This window comes from Sabethes cyaneus, chromosome 3, assembly GCF_943734655.1.
Source record: "Sabethes cyaneus chromosome 3, idSabCyanKW18_F2, whole genome shotgun sequence".
Taxonomy (NCBI): domain Eukaryota; kingdom Metazoa; phylum Arthropoda; class Insecta; order Diptera; family Culicidae; genus Sabethes; species Sabethes cyaneus.
In genome coordinates this window covers 183780940-183801893 of record NC_071355.1, presented here as the reverse complement: position 1 = coordinate 183801893, position 20954 = coordinate 183780940, and the positions used below count along the sequence as shown (strand labels likewise).

At 37.4% G+C, this 20954-nt stretch overlaps 1 protein-coding gene across 4 annotated transcripts in view; it reads left to right on the top strand.

Annotated features, from left to right (window-relative positions):
• Positions 1 to 20954, top strand: part of LOC128741248 (aquaporin AQPAe.a) — a 141326-nt gene that overhangs the window by 59209 nt on the left and 61163 nt on the right. For all 4 annotated transcript variants that reach the window (XM_053836917.1, XM_053836914.1, XM_053836916.1 and 1 more), the window contains exon 3: positions 19731 to 19927. In XM_053836917.1, the coding sequence (XP_053692892.1) occupies positions 19731 to 19927 (197 nt within the window). The remainder of the gene's footprint in view (positions 1 to 19730; positions 19928 to 20954) is intronic.

Below are 20954 nucleotides of genomic sequence, written 5' to 3'. Positions count from 1 at the left end.
AGTAAAGAAAATGTTTGTTTTTTTCCACAACTACAGATGGCTTGCCAAGTCATCTTCTCGCTTAGAGATTCGTCGAACTGTACCGTGCGCAGTAGTGAACCTTTTCGCCCAATCACGTCCAGAGATCCCACGATGATTTCCAACAACCCTGTTGAAACCACTAATTAAACAATCCTTCCAGATCAAAACGCTGTTATCAATTTTTTTAGACAACAATTAGAGGCGCTGTAGTAATTAGAAGTAAGCGGTAAATAATAGCTGGAACAGACTTTAGTGTCCAGGCGAAATGGGCGCAATTGACAATTCTTTTTGTAAGATCTACTTCGAAGAATTATGTCAGCGTGTCAGTGGTGTATAATCTTTGGCGAGTATAACTAATTATGGCGTTGTCAACTGAATTAGTTATGGAACCACCGCCATTCAGTCCAACCTATAATCCGAAAATATATCGTTGATGTTGCAAGCAAAGGCAATCAAAGATCTAGTAACAACTAGATTATTATTATTATACAATTTATAAAATTTCCTCACATGATGCAAGCAAACATAACATACGTTTCAAAGAAATATTCAATAGAATCGGTTTATGCTCTAGCATGCAAACAGGCCCGTTGATTTCGTACTGTAGAGCAAAATGACATTTCAATAAATCGTAAACATTTCATTCCAATGTACCCCGAAGAGTGATTGAGTAATTTTTAGAAGTAGATCTAATCCGATTGGACATAAAAGGAGAATATTGGGAAAGTCATAATTCATCATAAAGAGTGAGTTTTTTAGTGTTTTTTTCTGTGTCATTTATATAAATACATAATATTAATGTTTGAATTAGTTGGCGGTAACAACCATAAAAGAATTTTTAATGCTGCTTTCAAAGTGTCAAACAGTCATCGACTGGTTGACAATGTTATGTAATACTTATATTGACGATTCGCCGCATATGAAGAGATAAATGAAAAGATGTTTTCCAACTGATGTTCCAAACTATTAAAAACCCAGCAAACAACATTTTATTGCAATAGTAGCTTACTCAACTGTTTATATGGCTAATAGACAGTAAGCAAAATGCTGGCATTCTATAAAAATGATTATTACGAATGGTTGAAACCATAAAGGAATATATAGTTTAGATAGCTCTCTTCTTTTCACCTTCTTAGACTGGTATGTATTAACCTGAACAATTATGCTGATGTGATAGTCTGGAGTCTGGTGATAGTCGGGATAGGCTGGACAACTTGTTTAGTTCCAATAATCATTACTAAAGAATTGTAGACGTATGTATATTTGCTCTCTAGTGTCTATCAGCCGCCGAATATCTAAGAGCCACAGGAGTAAAATACAGGGTTTCGAACCGATTAATCAGAGGTCGCCTATTTTAATCAGTTGAAAATAAATGAGCTTTGTACTATTGAATAGTTCTGTGTTTTCGATAAGAAATATGATGAATCAAAAATTGTGTCAAAAAACTTACATATTTTCAGCTGCTGAAGAGAATCACCGCCTCACTACTTTATGCTCTGATTACAGCATTTCTAAAAGTAAAGCCATAGTAGACATTTCATAGCGATAATTCGGGACAAGTTTGCAATATATCAGTATAATTCAGGACGGATTAGGAAAGCATTGCTGCTTAATCCGTCTTGATCAAAATTACTCTCTGCGCCTTACTTAGAAGATGTAGATAATGCAAATAATGTAAAAAATTAGAAGCTTTGTTTAATAATAGTGAATAATGGCTTGAAGAACTAAAGTTAACAACAAGATTGGAAGCACTTAGTCAACCCATACTTTATACGGGTGGCAACTAAAATTTTGGAATTTTTTCGTTGCCCTTATGCTGAGCTTATGCTCGTTTGTTGCTCAGAGAGAAATGAGAGTATGAATGTGTTAGCTCTCTCTCTCTCTCTCTCTCTCTCTCTCTCTCTCTCTCTCTCTCTCTCTCTCTCTCTCTCTCTCTCTCTCTCTCTCTCTCTCTCTCTCTCTCTCTCTCTCTCTCTCTCTCTCTCTCTCTCTCTCTCTCTCTACTCTTTTAGTTAATATTTTTTGTTTTGTTTATGTTTATGCAGTTTTGCTAAAAATAGCGTCGAAACAAGAAGCATTTCGAGAGCGCGTTGTACATGTCTACGAACTGCAACAGAAATCTCGGCAAAAAGTATCCGGTACAACATTTAAAAAACAAATATGTTGCGGCTTCGACTGTTTACCATATCCTAAGATGCCCAACAACTATTCGCAAGCAAGGTAGTGGGAGACCAGCCAAAATTATGGACGCAGAAGGACATCGTTCTCTTTCTCGTGTCTTCAACAACAGGCCCTCTGGTTTGGCTATCAATTAAGATGCACCAGACGAATGTTTGAAGATAATTTTGATCCCGTTTCTACAAAAACATCAAGTAGATGGACAATATGTGTTTTGGCCAGATAGAGCATCATCGCATTACGCCAAAAAACACAATCGTTCCTAAATACCCATTTTTACCCAAAAACCACGACCCGAAAAATCTGCCTCGGTGCGCTCAATCGAAGATTCCTTCGAGATTTTGAGTTCCTTAGTGTACAAAAATAACTGGAGAGCCACGAATTGCAAACATTTGATTGGTGCATTCGCAAAGTTGACATGACGGCCGTACAACGCTCCTGTTTCCACGTCAAACGAAAGCTTTGCCGAACAGCCGATTACGGACCGTTTTCAAATGTACACCAATTTTTTTTCAACAATGGATAATGTATCTTTAATTTCGGTAAATCAGATCTTCTTCATGTATGTTTGTCTTTTTTTGATAGCTTGAGAAAAAAATTCCAAAATTTTTGTTGCCACCCGTTAGATTGAACACGAGAAACCGGACACATAAAAAGTGCTGCCACTGATTTATTTTATGAATCAATAATTTGAAAAGTCAGTGAATTGCATCAAGAGTATAAAAAATTAAAATGAGCATTTATTGCCAAAACACGTGATGGATGAGGAACCCTAGTGCAAGGTCGTTTTCGGACAAATTCCTCGACAAGGAGTATTCTGAACTACTTTTTGTTGCTTGAACTAGGTATCTACTATGCGAGGGGTTTGAAGGTCGCGTTAGTTTGCCAATATGTTTCCATTATCTACCGTAACGTATTCGTGTTCTAAGCGTAAACATATTGCAAAAAATATGAAATAAACACGTTTTTCTGATATCTTCTAATTGAGTTAACCTCAAATGGAGATCATGTATGAACAACGGCAAGGATTCACACTATTAAAGCAAGTTTTTTTTGCCTTGCCTATGGCAGTTCTTCCATCGTTCGTTCAATACCATAAGTAGAGCATGCGCTAACCTTTTAGCTGATGTTAAATTGTACAAACCAGCTTGGGCTTCGATCGTTGAGACATTGAGAAAAGTTTCTCCAAGTAGGTAGAGTAGTTATTAACATGGTTAAAGCTCAGAGTTGATAATAAGCAAATGAACTGTGGAGGTCATTTTTGCCAATTTTATTAGATATCTGTTTTCCATACTACCAGTCCATTGATTGGTTTATTAATCACTTTCCTGTGCTGCAGAGCGGTGTTGCTGCAGCTGAGCGATGTAGATCTAAACAAAAAAAAGGTACATTTAAAACATGTTGCTGGTTTTGTTACAGGGCTTCGGAACATGACCGGCTGCGATAGAGAAACTGGAACAGTATCATAAACAATCAGCTTTTTTTTATAACAACTAATTGACTTGGTTTCCAAGGAATTTTGTCTGTCTTTAGTGGATTTCTAAACAAGTACTGAACCTGTTTTGATGTCAATAACAAGCTAATCGCATATTGGCAATAGTTGAAGATTGAAAGAAATTGTGATGATACTATCGTTCTATTATTATGTAAATAATTCACAACCAAATGCAATATAGCTCAGCCATAATAATAAGTGTTGCATACATCTGTGAGTTAGCAACTCAGACAGTAGGATATTTAGAGTCAGAATTTGATGAGTACTCAAGAGGTGTAAGACGCCGAGTGGTACCACCTGCTCTGCTAGTCGAGTCGCTTGATTTGCACGTCTAAACAAACATTCTTTCCTAGTAAATAGCTATAGTCCCTATCTTGGTGGCGTCAATTGGTTAAGCCTATGCACACGTTCGTTGATAGGTTGTTGATCAGAGTTGTATCTTGATTGCAGTGTACAGTGGGTGAAAAAAAGTTGAATGCAATGTAGAATTCAACCAACCGAGAAAATGTCTTACATTTTTCATTCAGCGGTTTGCGATAATTACAGATAAATTAAATTATTGTACTAAAATTTTATGTCCTGATTGACGGTTCTTGTGAAGCCTATAGCTATTCAGAAGTACAACAACATTTATTTTTCAAACTGATTTTAATCGCTCATGATATATGAGAATGGAATGCTATGCCGGATAGTTTCGCATTATTGCTATTACCATTGAAATAAACTTGCGTCAGTTAAAGAAAAATTTTCCTTAACATGAAACATCGAATGATCCTAATCGTTTTGATCTTGAACCAAACAATCAACTTTAGTGGAATACTCAGGCACTGGCGTGTCAATAATGACGGGGTAAATACATCTTATCGAACACTGAATTTATATTGAAGTGGAAATAATGTGCTTATTAAAACTAATAATAAAGCAAAAGTTTAAATTAATACAAACAGTATCAGGTACGCTAGAAACGAAATTAGTAAATAAAAAAAGTTATTAAATTAAAACAGAAATTGGTAAAATTATACATAAATAGAAGAAGAACATAGAACATGAAATGGCACTACAAGCCAAAAATATTGATCAAAGTAAAATTATGACAAATCGTATCAGATATGAAAAACTATTACGTTATCAAAAAAGCAGAACTGAAAAATTAAGAAAACTATAGTCAATAAATAGTCAAAAAATAACAATGAAATCACAGAAAAATAGTAAACAAAAAGTAAAAGTGAGTTTTATTGTACTCTTACGGCGGTTTTATGACCAATTTTGATCTTAAACGCCATCATAAGAATGTAATAAAACCCAAACTGTTACTTGGGACGGCAAAAGATATATAACAACTTATTCCGTCTTAACTACTCAATTAAATCTGAAGCAGATAACATAAATTTGAACCGTCTGAAAATTAATTCAAAATTGTAACAAATTCTATATAGTAAAATGAGTATAACGAAATCACTGAACGAAAACTGCTAAAAAGAAGTTGGAAAACTTCATCAACATTAGAAAATAATACAAAATCTTAAATAAAATTAGAACAAATGTAACAAAACAATGGAACTTAAACGATGATATTAGTACAGTTTTATAGATTCGATTTTTTGTCTTACTTTACGCCAACGTTATCCGAACTTCATTTAGATGCAAATCTCTTCAATCGTGTTTTAGTTTTGGCGAAATTTTATCCCATCTACCTAGTCCATTTCAGTTTCCAGGCCTTGAAAAAAAAAGTCAAGACACGACCGCATGGTTAATGTAGGACTACGTTAGACTGGGTGTTGTATGGTTCATGGCATGCAAATCTTACTCAGGTAACCAATAAGCATTTCAAATTCATATCAAATGCAAACCAATAAGCATTTAAGTCACCTCTAATGCTACTTAAAAACTACTTTGGTGAAATATACGGCAAGTCAACTGGTAAATCTCTTTTGGTGCTGACAATGCTTATTTATAGCTGTTTACTGACAGGAAGAATTTAAATAAAACTTTGGATACTTCACCGCCCAGTTAGCTTCGAGGTACGATGCTGGTCTAACAAGCCAGTCGTCGTATGCGTCGTCAGCCGGCTGCGAAGTCTGTCGATAAAGAAGAGTAATATCTAAAGACGGTATAAACCCAAGGCTTTGCTTTTTTTGGATACTAATGTGCAACAGTGCAATCCAAATGCTAATATAGAGTAACATGCAGTAAAAAATGCCAAAAAGGTCAATAAATGGTTGATTTTTTCTTCATGTTAATACTCATTGTTTATTTGGGTACCATTCTTCTGAGATAATTTAGTGTCCCTGAAAATTGCCGTTCAATGGTGGTGATTGTGATTTTCCGTCAGTCAGATGGCAACCGCTTACCAACATACTTACATAACCTCAGAAAACCATCACAAAAAAACAAAAATCGGTTCAACTAACCTACCAGTAGTAAGAAAAATTTGAAACTCAAAGCACTAAGCATTGCATTCTGCAGGTTGTATTACTGTTTGGGTCATAAATTTCACTAAATGCTGGGATTTTTAGACAGTCCAAATTCACTACCATATTTTCACTTTTTCGTCGTCGATTTAGCAATTATTTTTTTTCGACCCCTCCACTCGTCAAATCGCTCGCAAAAGCTTACTTGATGCACATAAAACTGTGTCTTAACGCGCGAGTTGTTTTATTTGAAAAGATATTATAATGATTTTGCCTAAAATGTTCCCCTGAATTGATAGGAAAACCCTCAATTTGTTTCCGAATGCAATTGCGAGTACACGGCAGTCGTTTGTTAACACGTAACCATGGCAACAAGCATTGTATATAGTGATGCCAACCTAAATAATTGACCATGAAATGGACTAGATATTTTTATAAGCATACAACTATACCATCATTGTATGTGTTGTGAAAGTGTTTGTGTTATCAAAGATAGTCTCTGAAGACCTTGATATGGTTTCTTGAGCCAATTTGATCGTAAGTTTAGCTTTTCCTTTGCAAACGCGCGATGGAAATACTATAGTACCAAAATTCGCCGTGTGCTTGATGTCCAGTATCGAGACTATTTTGCAAAAAAGCTTTGCTTTTTCTGAAGTTTTTGGAGCGTCTTAGTAGAATACGAAACCTGAAATTAAATAAAAAGAAAACTATTCCAATTAAATTCTTCTATCTATATTCATTCGCGACAAATACGTATTCCGGGTACGACTTGCAGCCTTCATTAGTGTCATCAGGCTTCATCGGGTTCGAAAACAGACGCTGATGAAACCTGAAAGTCGTAAGCGAAATACGCATCTGTCGCAAATAAATATAGATAGTAGAATTTTATTGGAATAGTTCTGTTTTTATTTAATTTCAGGTTTGCTTTTTCTTCAGCAGAGCCGGAAAAATTTGGCCTTACCGCACTGTAGTCCAAAACGGTAGAAAGTGGTCTTTTTTCCTAGCGTCTTTTGCTTTCATTTTAGCAATATAGTGCCTTCGGAACATTTTTTCGTATGAATGCACCTCATAAGATCAAATATCAGATATCAAAAGGTAATTATGCCTTAATATGTAAAGTGAAGTATTGGACTTGAACGTCTGTCTAAGACTTGACCCTTCCTTAGCGACGGACTTCGCAACCGACTGTTAGAGTGTAGGACAATGATGGGGCTAGTGGCAATGATTTTATTGACTCTAGCAGCACCGTCCATCCGTACCACCAGCATCGCACCTCGAAGTTAACTGGCCGGTTGGTTTACTATGATGAAAATCAAAACAACAATGTTTTTGTGTTAGGAGATAGAGGTATGGTTTCTTCTGCAAAGTTCTATAAGATATAAAACCAAGCAACTTTGTATAAGAAATGAAATTTATATCTCCATCGGATGCATAGTTATAGAGCATTTTCTTAGGAGGTTCCATAACAGTTAGTTTTTCATACTTACATTGTTTAGACAATTATCTAAGCACTCCTATCACATGTTTTTGTAGAAGAACAAAGTGGAAGTTGTTACTTCCATTGTGGCGCGGCTTGCAGCACTTGTAAGATAGATCATTTTCGTAATAGACAGTATGTACTAAGTAAGTTTGCATCTGTACGATGTTATTTTGTCTACTGTCATCTCCAGAAAAATTAAAATTGTGAACAATTCCATGTGCCTTGAAACAGCAATTTAGAGTTCACCGATATGCTGCATTTTCACCGGATATCTTTAAAAAAGCGATAGACGAAATTGGGAAACAAAACATGCCTCCAGTATCTCTTTTTTTACTACAAACACACTCAAAATATCTAGAAATAGTCATTCGCGGTTTGGAATTAAATTTAAAATCATAAGAAACGCAAAATCAGAAAAGTGTTGCAAGTAACCCCGTTTACTGAGTAACTTGCAACACCCCTATTTTCGGTTCATTCTACAGATGCATTTAGTTGATATTTTTTCTCATCCTAATCATAAATCAAAAGTACTAACCACTATACAAGTTTTGGCTGCTTACACTTGGACCTAAACGGTACACTTCGAAAGTAATACCAAGTCAAAGTTCCAAAGTGTTGCAAGTATCCCCGGATGACGTTAACCATAAAGTAGAGCAGACAACGACAAGGAAAATGTAGTATTGTTTAGCTTACGTTACGTTACGTATTTGCAGAAGATGTGTGCTTTGTATGTGCTTTGTTTCGTTCCGAACACATTCTAAAATTTGACATAAAAATTGTTGATTATTCCGTATTGCATAACCTTCGCGAACACAATAAACGTAGTTTTTATAATAAAACTAGTATTTCTGTTCATTTTTGTCATCCATACAATCCGTACAAACATAATATTTCATTTTCTAAGGCTGAGTTGTGTTTATAAAGTGCAAAAGTCATAAAAGTCTTTTACGAACGTCTCTCAACATAGCGAATGCATTTTTCATTCATCTCTTCTGGTTGGCTCATAAAAGGGAAAATGTCAATAAAATATATTTATGGACTTAAATTTTTTTTTGTCGATTTTTTCCGATAACCCACTGCCTTGAAATATGAGATTCAAGGAATATTCTAAATGATAGCTCAATACAAAATTTGGTGCAATTGCAACGAAATTCAGTCATATTGAAATACAATTACAGCGCTATCTAATCTAATCCAATCTAATCTCACACTAATGCAGTCAATTCTTGAAGGCATCCTGGAAAATGACGATTACTTGAATCAATCATTTTTCTTGTCAAGAGACGCAGAGAGAATTCCAAGGAATCAAGTGGAACTAGAAAAAATATCTAATTCCATTACACTCTTTGAAATCAAGGGGAAGGAAGAAAGTGTGGACCTCCCGTACCAAGCGCTTCCCATATACATAGATAATGATTTATTAACAGTCGTTGGGAGTATCTTTGCTAATAAAGGTTAAGTGATACTCCGGACCCTCAGGGATGAACTAATGGCATTTGGACCAGAAGCCAGGTTGCAATTGGCCAAAACTATAACGCCTTATTTCGCTCTCTGAAAATAGATTAGTTTGCCATAAATATTAGTTTAAATCATATAATACTTGAAAATAAAGTCGTGTGGTTTAATGCTTGCCTAAAACTACATTTGTAAGGTTAGGAACTGAAAACCGCACGACCCCGCGCCTCCTAGCTTTGATACTCAATTATACAAATTGGAGTATTTCTAGGAATGGCCACGTGTAGGCGCTAGGTAGGGGCTTGGGATGGCTAGAGCTATATGTTATGTTGAAATATGTTAAATATATGTTAAAATATGTTGAAACTTGATCTGAAGTGAAACAAAATTTGGAAATGATTTGTTATGGTAACCAAATTGTGGATAATTAAATAAAACTAACAAAACATTGCAATATCATGGCAACATCACAGTTTGAATCGAGAAGAAATTGAAAACACAATTCAGATCCAGACAGTTTTGAGCTATACCTAATGTTCAGAACATAGAACCAATATAACAATAACATTGAAGTAAAATATATCACTACAAAATTTTAGAACAGTTTGAAACACAACTCATAATGGATACAATATTTGTCTAGTCTGTCTCAATTTAGTTTCGCTTCAAATTTATTTTAATTTTATCTACGTGCATTTCATTGCTATGTTAGCTTATTATTTATCTTATTATTAGTTTATTTAGAACTACTTTCGGATACGTCTTTGTAATAAACCAATTGTGCAAGCATTGTGTTTCTAGCAGATTTTTTCAAATTTTGTCTCTATTTTTTATAAATGCTTCCTTTTGTTGTCTAAACTTTGGTTTGCCGCACCTTCAGTTTAGCTTTAACTTCTTCTAGGCACACCTAGGACATTCCAATTTACGGAATGTATTACCGGTGGAGAGTTTTGGGTAGTTGCTATTGCCATCGATATAAATTTGCGTCAGTAGAAAAAAATTGACGTTTTTTTTTCAATAATAATTGAATAATAAAACAAATTTAATAATAAAACAAATATTGTATTGTTATGTTGTGTTGCTATATTGTTTTTTATGTTTAGCGATAATTGTGAAAACGTTCTAGGCAAACGGATGCCGACCGTTTGACGGACGCCCCCATTGTGTCTTGAACAGCCAGCAGGGCGGCCGGCTTTGCTGTGTGGAAATTCGCGCCTCGTTTGTTGTAGCCCAGCTAGTACAATCCTCGCCGTGCACGTTCAGGTCGGAATTTTATCAACAGCACTCTCGATTTCTACCACGTCCGGGCGCAGTAGATAAGTTTTCTTCCATCCAAGCGGACGCCTGCTCGGTCAGTTTCAGTTCCGAACGTGGAGCGAATAGAGGACTGTGTGACTCGTGCTTGCTGTGTATCTCTTTTTTTGGGTTCGGTCAATCGTTCAAACGTTCCCTGCCGTACGCGGTCGCAGTGCAAAATTGGCATCCGCTGAAGTTCAGTGCGCAGGTTACTTTCGTTTTCCAATCGGCGCTTGCCTTACCTGCTGCTAGTAGCAGACTTGATTGATCTCGCGTGACCTGATCCAAGAAGCGTGGTTTTAGCGGTTTCGTGCGCTAAACAATTGCGACAACAACGGCAGGCAAACTTGTAGCTGCTTGTGAGTGAACTCGTAGTTAATCCTACATACTTACTTACTCGTGCTACAAATTGATTGAGATATTAGTGAAAAGCAACAGATTTTTCGTGCCCTTTTCGAAAAGGTTTGTTCTAATAATTCGTTAGGGGAAAAAGTTTTCCCTTTCTCTTTTCCGTTATTATCAGTCGTAACGAGTTCGACCACGAAACCGTATACCTGCCCGCTTTAGGCGAACGTCACGTGTTTGATCAATATCTAAGGGACGGTTCCATTTAAAGTTTGCAGTCTAAAATCAGTTCACCGCGAGTGATAGAACCGAGTGATACGGGAAGTGCGATTCGCTTGTACCGAGAGTTGAGTGGGATTCGTTCTAATCAGTTATCACCTTTCGGAAGGTGACAAATCCTATCCAATAGAACAGCAGCAGCAGCACGGAACGAGTTTGTGATCGCGCGTTGACGGTGACCAGGTCATCTCGCAGAGGTCGAAAGCCGATAGACTAGATAGAAACCATGATTCCAATGTTTAGCAAAATTGACTTCAAAGAAGGTAGTGTGTTTATGTGAAGCATCTAAATGAATGGTTGTGCATTTCCCTGTGTCCATAATGAACGGCGAAGGTATTTGGTGGTGTTTGGTGGTGTTGTTGTTAACAAGCTTGTTTTATTTCGGTAGCAGAATTTGTCTTTACGATAGTAGAGTTTTGCACAGATATAGTAGCACACGTGATGGTTATTGTTATATACGATAGAGATTAATTTCCTGTTATAATATGGCTAATTATAGCATTTATTGTTTTATGCGTTGACGTAGGCTTCATAAAATTTTTATGTTCGTTTGAGTTGCAAATAAAAGAATTTATTATGTAAGTGTAATTGTTTCTTTTACAAACTATAAATGCTTATCCTGTTGAAAGTATGAATGCTCGAGGTTATATAAAAGCATTAGCAGACGAACACTCGTAAATGAAAATAGCGCAGTTCTTCAACTAACTGAAAAATATTAATCATCGATGTTCCATGGTACTAGAAAGTCATTTTCGTATATTTTTCAACGTAACAATATATTAACTTGAAAATTAAGTGTTTACTTGACAAACGGTACTGCTTGTTTCTATTGAAAACTTTGATCACTAATTTAGACAGTTGAGGAATTTTCGTCATTATAGGCATAAACACTTATGCTTATTGTTGCACAATTCGACTCCATTAATTACAACAGTCACATTTCCTAGCGATACAATTATTACAATGTTTTGCTAATTTATCGATGCATTCTGTCGTCAAACCAGATCTGGTGAAAATATATTGCAGGTGTTGCAAATGTGGCAATTTAAAATTTGTTTAATTTCGCCACCATTTTATCGCCTTGTTGCGGGACAATGTATTGACTCTTTTTCCCTTGATTGCGTCCCTCAAATGATGCAATTTATGTAATAGAATTGCCGCTGCTTATCGCTTGGCTTTAGCAGGTTCGTTGCGTGTCTTAAAATACAGAGGCCATGAACTTGCTTGCTAACTTTTTGGCCCTGGAAGTTTTGGCCCTTTTTCGTGTGTCTTCTCTAAACTCTAATAACATAGTCTTCAATACTTCGACAGCTTCTGAACAGATTGTCATGCCATTATTATACATTTTTTTTAAAGATTTTTACTTCGTTCCCTATCCTAGTCTAACAAAGAATAATTTCTATCAAGTTTATTTGCGTTTGTTACTTATGACATTTTGAAACGTTATGAGAGATAGTATTGTATTGAGATGATAATAGGTATTGGTAATAGGTGTAGGTATTGATCGCAGAGTTTTACGCTCAACACCCCCAAGCACTTTCTTTAGCATCCATAATTCATGTCCGTCAAGAGGCCAAACGCCAAGGAAGAATTAGTGTTAAGGGAGAATTAGTGTTCTTAGTGGATTACTGCCAAGGGAGAATTAGTGTTCTGTAGAATGCCGGTTTTTTTACGAATTTGTAAACTACGAGACTTCGCTGGCAATGCAATCCGTAGAAATCCCGATTCACAACTGCAACGACGAGTTCGCGGCTTACATCGTTGTCACATGTCACAAGCGTACTTAGGTATATAAATTCCTCCACTACTTCTTGTCGGTCTCCACCCAGCTTCACCAAAACGCCATCTGGACTTCCATGTTCTCTGCCAGCAACCTTCTACTTCGTTTTGACGGTGTCAATGGTGGTTTCCAATCTCGCTGCTTCCCATTTAAAAAGCCTAAGGGCCTCTCCCACTGCTTACGGTTGTTTCCGATGATATCGACGTATCCGCAAAACCAGGAAGCATGTGAAATTTCATAATGATAGTCCCGTGCGGTTGATCCTCGTATTGTACCTTCCAAGGCAATGTTGAATAGCAGGTTAGAGAGTGTCTCCACTTGCTTTAGTGCATCCAACATCTCGAAAGCGGCACCCGCTATTCTGACGCATGATTTGACTTGCGTCGCACGAATCGGCTTAACCAGTATCGTCAGAAAACCATGTTCTAGCATTATCTGCAATAGCTCGTTTCGTTTGAATGAATCAAACGTCGCATAAAGTCCACAAACAGATGAGAAGTTTGCAAGTTGTACTCCTGCAACTTGTCTAGTAGCTGGTGCAGGGTAAACAGCTCATCAGTCCTAGAGTGACCCTCACGAAAACCAGCTTGGTACTCGCAGACGAAGGACTCCGGTGCCTCGATAGTTTATATACTCGACTCGATGTCCTCTTTAAAAAATAGGGTAAATGAAACCTCCGGCATTTGTTCTTCCTACCAGATCCTAACAATGATTCAGTGGATTGCTTCGTACAGCCGCTCGATCCCCACTTTTACAAGTTTTAGTGCAGCTATCTATAATGTTTTTCCAATAAGAAGAGGCATGATTGCTTTAGGGCGCTTCAACCAAATATATATTATTTTGTGTACTGTCAAAACTAATCCCTTTTAACAATTTAAATTTTATTGCACTCTTGTTGTGGTTTTTATGGTTATTTTTGGATGAGCCAACCGTTATAAGTGTGTATTAAAACCTGCAATGTTACCTGGGATTGGTATAACAGTTTTTACTATGACAGACCGAGCTTTACTCTGCTTTAACCATAAATATTACAAAAAAGGAAACTTGGCGGGAAAGTAGTAAACTGTAATTATCGAAGAAGGGTTTGCGATCAATAGATCTCCAGGTAAACGGCCCCTGCCAGACTCTAAATCTAAGGCTGATGTGTCAATAAGCATAAGCATAAGCATAGGATACCACCCGTGTGCTGCTACTCCGTTATTGACCAAGACTGATGAAAATTGCAAAATGATTACTGGAAAGGTATACTTGGAACAGTAGGCTATTCCTCATTGTGCAACTTTACCAGACCCCTGCATGCTGATCAATACCGACACCGGCCATGTCCGAATGCGGGTCCTTTTGGGACGGGAAGGAATGTTAGTCCAATACTTGCTGCTACTAGAGACCAGGGAATTCTCTGCATCTTCACAAGTATTTCGAGAAAGGGGTTGTTGTTAGTATAGAGGGAAAATAGATCAGGATTCATCTTTATGGATGTTGTGATGTGTCGACAAAAGTTACGCGTGGATTCGGTATGGTTTCGTTAAACTGCGAGCGAAACCTTTTAGCAATCAACTACCGATCTGAATATTCGACTGTTTTTACTTGGATTCATTGCATAGGTATCGATAAGGGTCTTGTCTATCTCGGCGAATGGGTTGCTAATTCATGAAGTTCTGCCGATTTCATGAACCCACTATATTCATAACAAAGGGTATTATAGATTCTTACTCGCCTTTGGAACTACTTTAGTTTCGCGCGCGGGATTGAGATTGGGATTGAGATCTAAAGCTTATGTGTCAATATAAAGAAACCCGAAAAAGTCTTATTAAACGTCTCAAATAAAATTTATACTTGGTATGCTTGCATGAGAAAAAGCACTTATCTTATATGCTCGACAGAATTAAATTTCATAAATTCATAACTAAATAATATCAAAAAATAGAATAGATTTTAGCAGCTATGCCGTATTGAGTTTTACTCAGGAAATCTTAGCAAATCTGGTAGAATGCTTCTAGTAATTTTTGAGAAAGATTTTCTCGAAAAAGATCGCTAAGACAAGCGATGTTTAAGGGGAAATAGTATTTTTTCAATTTAAAAAAATCGAAATTTTTTTTATTGATTATTTCGAAAGATTAACATTTTGACCATATGCGTTTCAAGTCATTTCGATGAATTCCAAAAATTGACAAAGTTACAGCTATTTGTACCGCGCATGTCTGGAGCGATTACACAGCGAATAAAAACTTCAACGTCGTTTTTCTCGAAACCAGGTTTTGAAAGTCGGTACCATAAATATCTCAAGAACGGCTCAAGCAATTCTCATGATTCTTTTTTTGTTTTAAAGCCAACAAAATTATCTAGTGTTTGACCCATCCTTTTTTTGATATTACACTTTTTGTATTTTTTAGAAATGTTTAAAGTCAATTTTTTCGACTAAAAACGTTACTTTTATGTTTGAATGTCCGCCATTTTGTTATGCGTTCGAATTTTAAAAAAAGGATGGGTCAAACACGAGATAATTTAATATACTTTCATGTCGTTTTGGAATTTTTCAATTCGGATAAGCCCCCCAGCGCCAATCCATGGTACCGTAAATCATGTTTTTTTCGAATGATCATGTTCAAGGAGCCGTAGGGGAGAGGGGAAGTGGTTTATATATGCGAACAAAATTGTCAATATTAGTATAAAGTGCAATGTTTCGAATGCAGAAAACCCGAATCGATTCGCTTTTCGCGTTATCGAGAAAAAAATATTTGAAATAAGGCAAAAAATATGGTGTAAAAAGTACTATGCCCCCTTAAGTAACCCGTATGTTATTTGAAAGCATAATTGCATTTTCGATTATACATGGCGTGTTTTCTTCGAATTGGCACCACCTCCATTAAGGGTACACTTACCCTATCTTGGGAAGGCTTCTTTCTTCCGAAGGAAACGTGTTTTACCTCACAATGCCCATTATACAGTAACAGTTGCGTTTGCCCATTTTATGTATTGCATGGATGATGTCAGCACGACGACAGCAAATCACGGGTAAATTAAAAAAAATCACACACTCCCACGAGGCTAATATGATAAGTATCTGGTTTCAACTAGAAAAAATTAAATTCTCAGCGTCATCACCTTTCCACCTTTAATTCACTATGTCCAGCGTTTTTTATCAGTTCATTAATTGACTTGAAGATTTTAACAGTAAACCGGTTTTTCGGCTTTCGAATTAAGAAATGCTTATTTGGTGCTTAATTTTGGTTAAAAAGAAAATGTAATTATACCTTAAGGGGGCATAGTACTTTTTACACCATATTTTTTGCCTTATTTCAAATATTTTTTTCTCGATAACGCGAAAACCGAATCGATTCGGGTTTTCTGCATTCGAAACATTGCACTTTATACTAATATTGACAATTTTGTTCGCATATATAAACCACTTCCCCTCTCCCCTACGGCTCCTTGAACATGATCATTCGAAAAAAACATGATTTACGGTACCATGGATTGGTGCTGGGGGGCTTATCCGAATTGAAAAATTCCAAAACGACATGAAAGTATATTAAATTATCTCGTGTTTGACCCATCCTTTTTTTAAAATTCGAACGCATAACAAAATGGCGGACATTCAAACATAAAAGTAACGTTTTTAGTCGAAAAAATTGACTTTAAACATTTCTAAAAAATACAAAAATTGTAATATTAAAAAAAGGATGGGTCAAACACTAGATAATTTTGTTGGCTTTAAAACAAAAAACGAATCATGATAATTGCTTGAGCCGTTCTTGAGATATTTATGGTACCGACTTTCAAAACCTAGTTTCGAGAAAAACGACGTTGAAGTTTTTATTCGCTGTGTAATCGCTCCAGGCATGCGCGGTACAAATAGCTGTAACTTTGTCAATTTTTGGAATTCATCGAAATGACTTGAAACACGTATGGTCAAAATGTTAATCTTTCGAAATAATCAATAAAAAAAATTTCGATTTTTTTAAATTGAAAAAGTACTATGCCCCCTAAGGTATAATAGCTTCCTTAAGGCCGAAGCAGCGCAAGCATCAAACAGCGTTGGTGCGATCGAGAAAGATAGCATTTTGAAAATCTTAAATATTTCTTAAATAACGCTACAACACAGTTTTTCGAATACATCATTATGTGTAAAACCTGTACCTGATATGATATGTCACAGTTGAGAATTCAGAACTATCTAATAAAAGCGCACTCTCATTGAAAATTTTGTTTCGTCTTTTTTCTCTCTCTAATGCGCTGGCTTGGCCCTAAGACTTGATGAAAGTTTTGAAGGTGTTTTCTGTGGATGTATGTTGGATGAGATGCCGCTTTTCAGGTCTGATACAATCAGGTTTCTCTTTCTATTATTACACCGTTTACCGAGGAGGGTTATAGCGAAAATAGGCATTGTTTTTCTTCCATTCTAAGAATTTTCAGAAAGCAAACACATGCATAATTGGCTACGTAATAGAAGAACGAGCTGACTGGAAGGAAGCTAACAGGGGGAAATGATGAACGTCAGTCTGAATGTATGTTCTGCCATAACTCCGAAACGCTTGGCCGGTTCTTCTTCAAACTTGGTAACATGGCATGTTCTCTAACATAAAAGAATCGAATCAGCGCTGTTGAAAAAAAGGGGCGGGTGGTCTTTTATGAAAGGGGGAGGAAGAGGTAAAGGGGTACGTTTTTCTTGCATTTGGACCGATAGCAATTGTACAAGTGGCTGGATGAAAAGAGTGGGTTTCTGAAATGGGGTGACTAGGTGGCTATTGTCAAGAGGGAGTTTCAAAAACGTAAAAAAATCTTTGACTCGCTTTAAAGAGATAACCGGAAGAACAGATTTACTAGTGGCAGCGGGACAACAGAAACGGGGTGGAGGAAACAAAGGGAATAGATACAAACCTTATAAAAGAGTAAATCCACCGTAGTCTGGCCTTGCAGTATTGAGATGGTGCAATTTGTAGACAATTTCGCAAAAGCAAAGCCTTGGGTTGTAAATGTCATTAAGACGTTTTGACGTCACGACTCTTCTTTATCGACAGACTTCACAACCAGGACAATTACGGGGCTAGTGCAACGATCCTACTGACTCCACCTAGCCGAGATTTGAACATACGACTAGCCCTTTTAGACAAGCATCTTGCCTCAAAGCTAACTAGACGGTTCAATTTTGACAACAACCTGGTCGAACCATCTAGCACTTTGGGCCCCTCTAATCCTGGTGCCGGTGGGGTTCTTAAAGAGAACGGATTTCACTGCACAGTCGTCCGGTATTCTTGTGACGTGGCCGATCTACCATAGACTCCCAACTTCGCCAGGTGTACGATGGGAATCTGCAGTGGTTTACAGGCCTACACCACTCTCCGCTTTCCGTTTGTATTACGCCAAAAATAGTTTGCAACACTTTTCATTCAATATGGCAAGTGTACGTACGTTTTGCGTAAGCAAAGTTACTGTCTAAAGTCCGTAGAGGATTACCAGTCTGATTAGCGATGTACGTCAGCTTTGTGCGGCGGCGTAAGCACCTTGATCGAAGCGTCTTGGGGAGTAAAGAAAAGTAGGCTCGACTTCCAGCGTAAATGTTTCGTGTAATCTCCTATTATTGTCGGCAGTGACCACAGATCTCAAATATACGAACTCATCTATCGCTTCTAGTTCAGCACCGTCAATAGTCACTGTCCGTGGGAGGCAAATGTAGCTTTCTCTGGAGCCTCTTCTTACCATATATTTGGTTTTCGACGCATTGATTTGTAACCCAGTCCTCCGAGCTTCCGTTTTTAGTCTGCCCTAGATTGCTTCCGCCGTCCCAAGGTTTCCAATAGTGATGTTGAGATCTTCTGTGAAGGCTAGGAGTTGGCCATTCTTGCTGAAGATCTTCCCTCTCGTTTTGCCGAATCGCACATTCAATAGTGATATTGAATAACATACAAGACAGTCCAGCTTCTTGCCGCCACTCTCTGCGCTATTCGAAAGGACTCGAGAGTGCCCCCGAAACGCGCACGTAGAACATCACTCGATCCAAGGTAGATTTGCTTAGTCGCGTCAGTTTGTCTGGAAAACCGCATTCGTGCATTATCTGCCATAGCTTTCCGTTCAACTGTATCGTAAGCTGCTCTGAAATCCACAAAAATATGATGCGTGGGCACGTTGTACTCCCGGCATTTCTGGAGGATTTGTCGGAGAGTAAAAATTTGATCCGCAGTAGCACGGTCTCCCATAAAGTCAACCTAACATTGACCTACAAAATCCCTTGCGAATGGGATAGACGTCATAACAAAATCTGGAAGAGCGTTGACCATCGTAATGCCGCGGTAATTACAACAATCGCCATTTTTGTAGATGGGACAAACTATCCAATTCTATCCACTCCTTCGGTAGTTCCTCCTCTTCTTAAATCTTGAAATTATTCAGTGAAAACGATTATTTTAAAAAGGTCTTAAAATATTCTATCTTGGGTTTTTTGGAAAATTCTATCTTTAAATTTACATAGGGGTTATTTCCTCTCAAGTCATCTTACCCGTTGTAATCGACCACCTCCGATTTCAACCAAATTTGTTATAATTGCTCATTCTAACCCCAAATTCAATTTCCCAAAGTTTTGTAAGGATTGATCAATCCCCGTTGCAGTTGCAAGTTAAAAATGCAGTTAAAAATGAGTTTTTTTTCGAATATGTGAGAAAAATAGAGAAACGGCACTGCACTGCAAGGGGGATAGATCAATCCGTGCAAAACTTTGAGAAATTGAATGTGGGATTATTTAAAAGTTTGAATGAATGGTTACACCTTTTGTATCAAAAGCATAGTAACATTAAGTTTTATAAGTATATTGTTATTTTTTTACAAAAGTAATTTGTTAAATCATTCGTATTTCATACAGAAACTTCACGTAGATGATATCAATTATTTTGTACACTTAGCCTAATTCCCAATCAGCACTATTAGCAGCTTTTAACTGTCGTGTAAATCCTTATATTTCATACCTTGTATTCTTTTCTACCCCCTCCGGAACAGGTGTGAAGCAGATCGTCGGCGTGGCGGACATCACCGAAAACCGCAACATATGGCGCATGTTGATCGCGGAATTCCTCGGCACTTTCTTCCTGGTATCGGTCGGTATCGGTAGCACGATGGGCTGGGGCGACGGGTATGAACCGTCGATGACGCAGATCGCGTTCACCTTCGGTCTGGTGGTTGCCACGTTAGCCCAGGTAAGCATGCATCCATACATACTAAGGTATTATACCAGTTCTCTCTCTCTCTGTCTCTAATGACGACAGGTTGAACTTATTCATTCATGACTCGAGTGGGTCGGGGCAAATTTACGATCTCCGGGGCAGACAAGTTCGACCGGCAGTGTGCAGTGTCAGAGCTATTAGTTTATTTAAAGATTATTGCTGCAGCATATAATGTGCTAGGCTATAAATCATGCTCCGTTCGAGGGGAGTGACAAACGTTTCCACAAGCGTTGCGATCGCTGATCACCGGAGATGGTCAATTTTCGAAAGAACGGTTTATTTTTGCAGTCTCAATCACTCACTTGCTAGAGATTCGTCTGTGTTTGATTAATTGAGGTGATAACACTCAGATGATGTGTTTCTTGGGACGAAGCACTGCAGCTGAGCCTATTTCATGAATGAAATGTTTTGACTGTATGCGTTTCGCATCGGAACCCTCAGGGTTCGTTTTTTTCTCTATGACATAATTTGTTAGTTTCCGTGAACCCACAGCTACTGCTGTCGGTTACATCGAGTCTACTTGTGCAGAAGTTTAGAGGTTGAGGTGAACCAAAACCTGAACTGCTCAACAAAAAGCGGAGCTTTCTGAGGTCAACAGGTTAGGTTGATTTTTTTTATATTTATGTTGTACGCGAAGCTTTGCTCCCATCTAGGGGGTTACTATAAAGAGCGTGCTGGTCAATTTGTCTTATACTGGAACAGATAGACGACGGGTGTCGTGTTAATTATAGCCACACCGGAAAGATTTACCCTCCAAATTTTACACTAATAAATACTGCCTATTGATAGTTTAATAATGTCAGTTTACGAACTTGTTCTGCACGCGATTGGAATGAGCTAAATGCGATCGTATAAAGGCATGAGGGTGTTTTAAGTTATCCCAATTATATTGGTCCGTCAAAAACTATATTTAGCCATTATTTTCATACTCTTTAATTTTTGTTAACCCAGATTGTTATCATCGTTATCGGGATTTGATAGCTACAAATAATATGATATA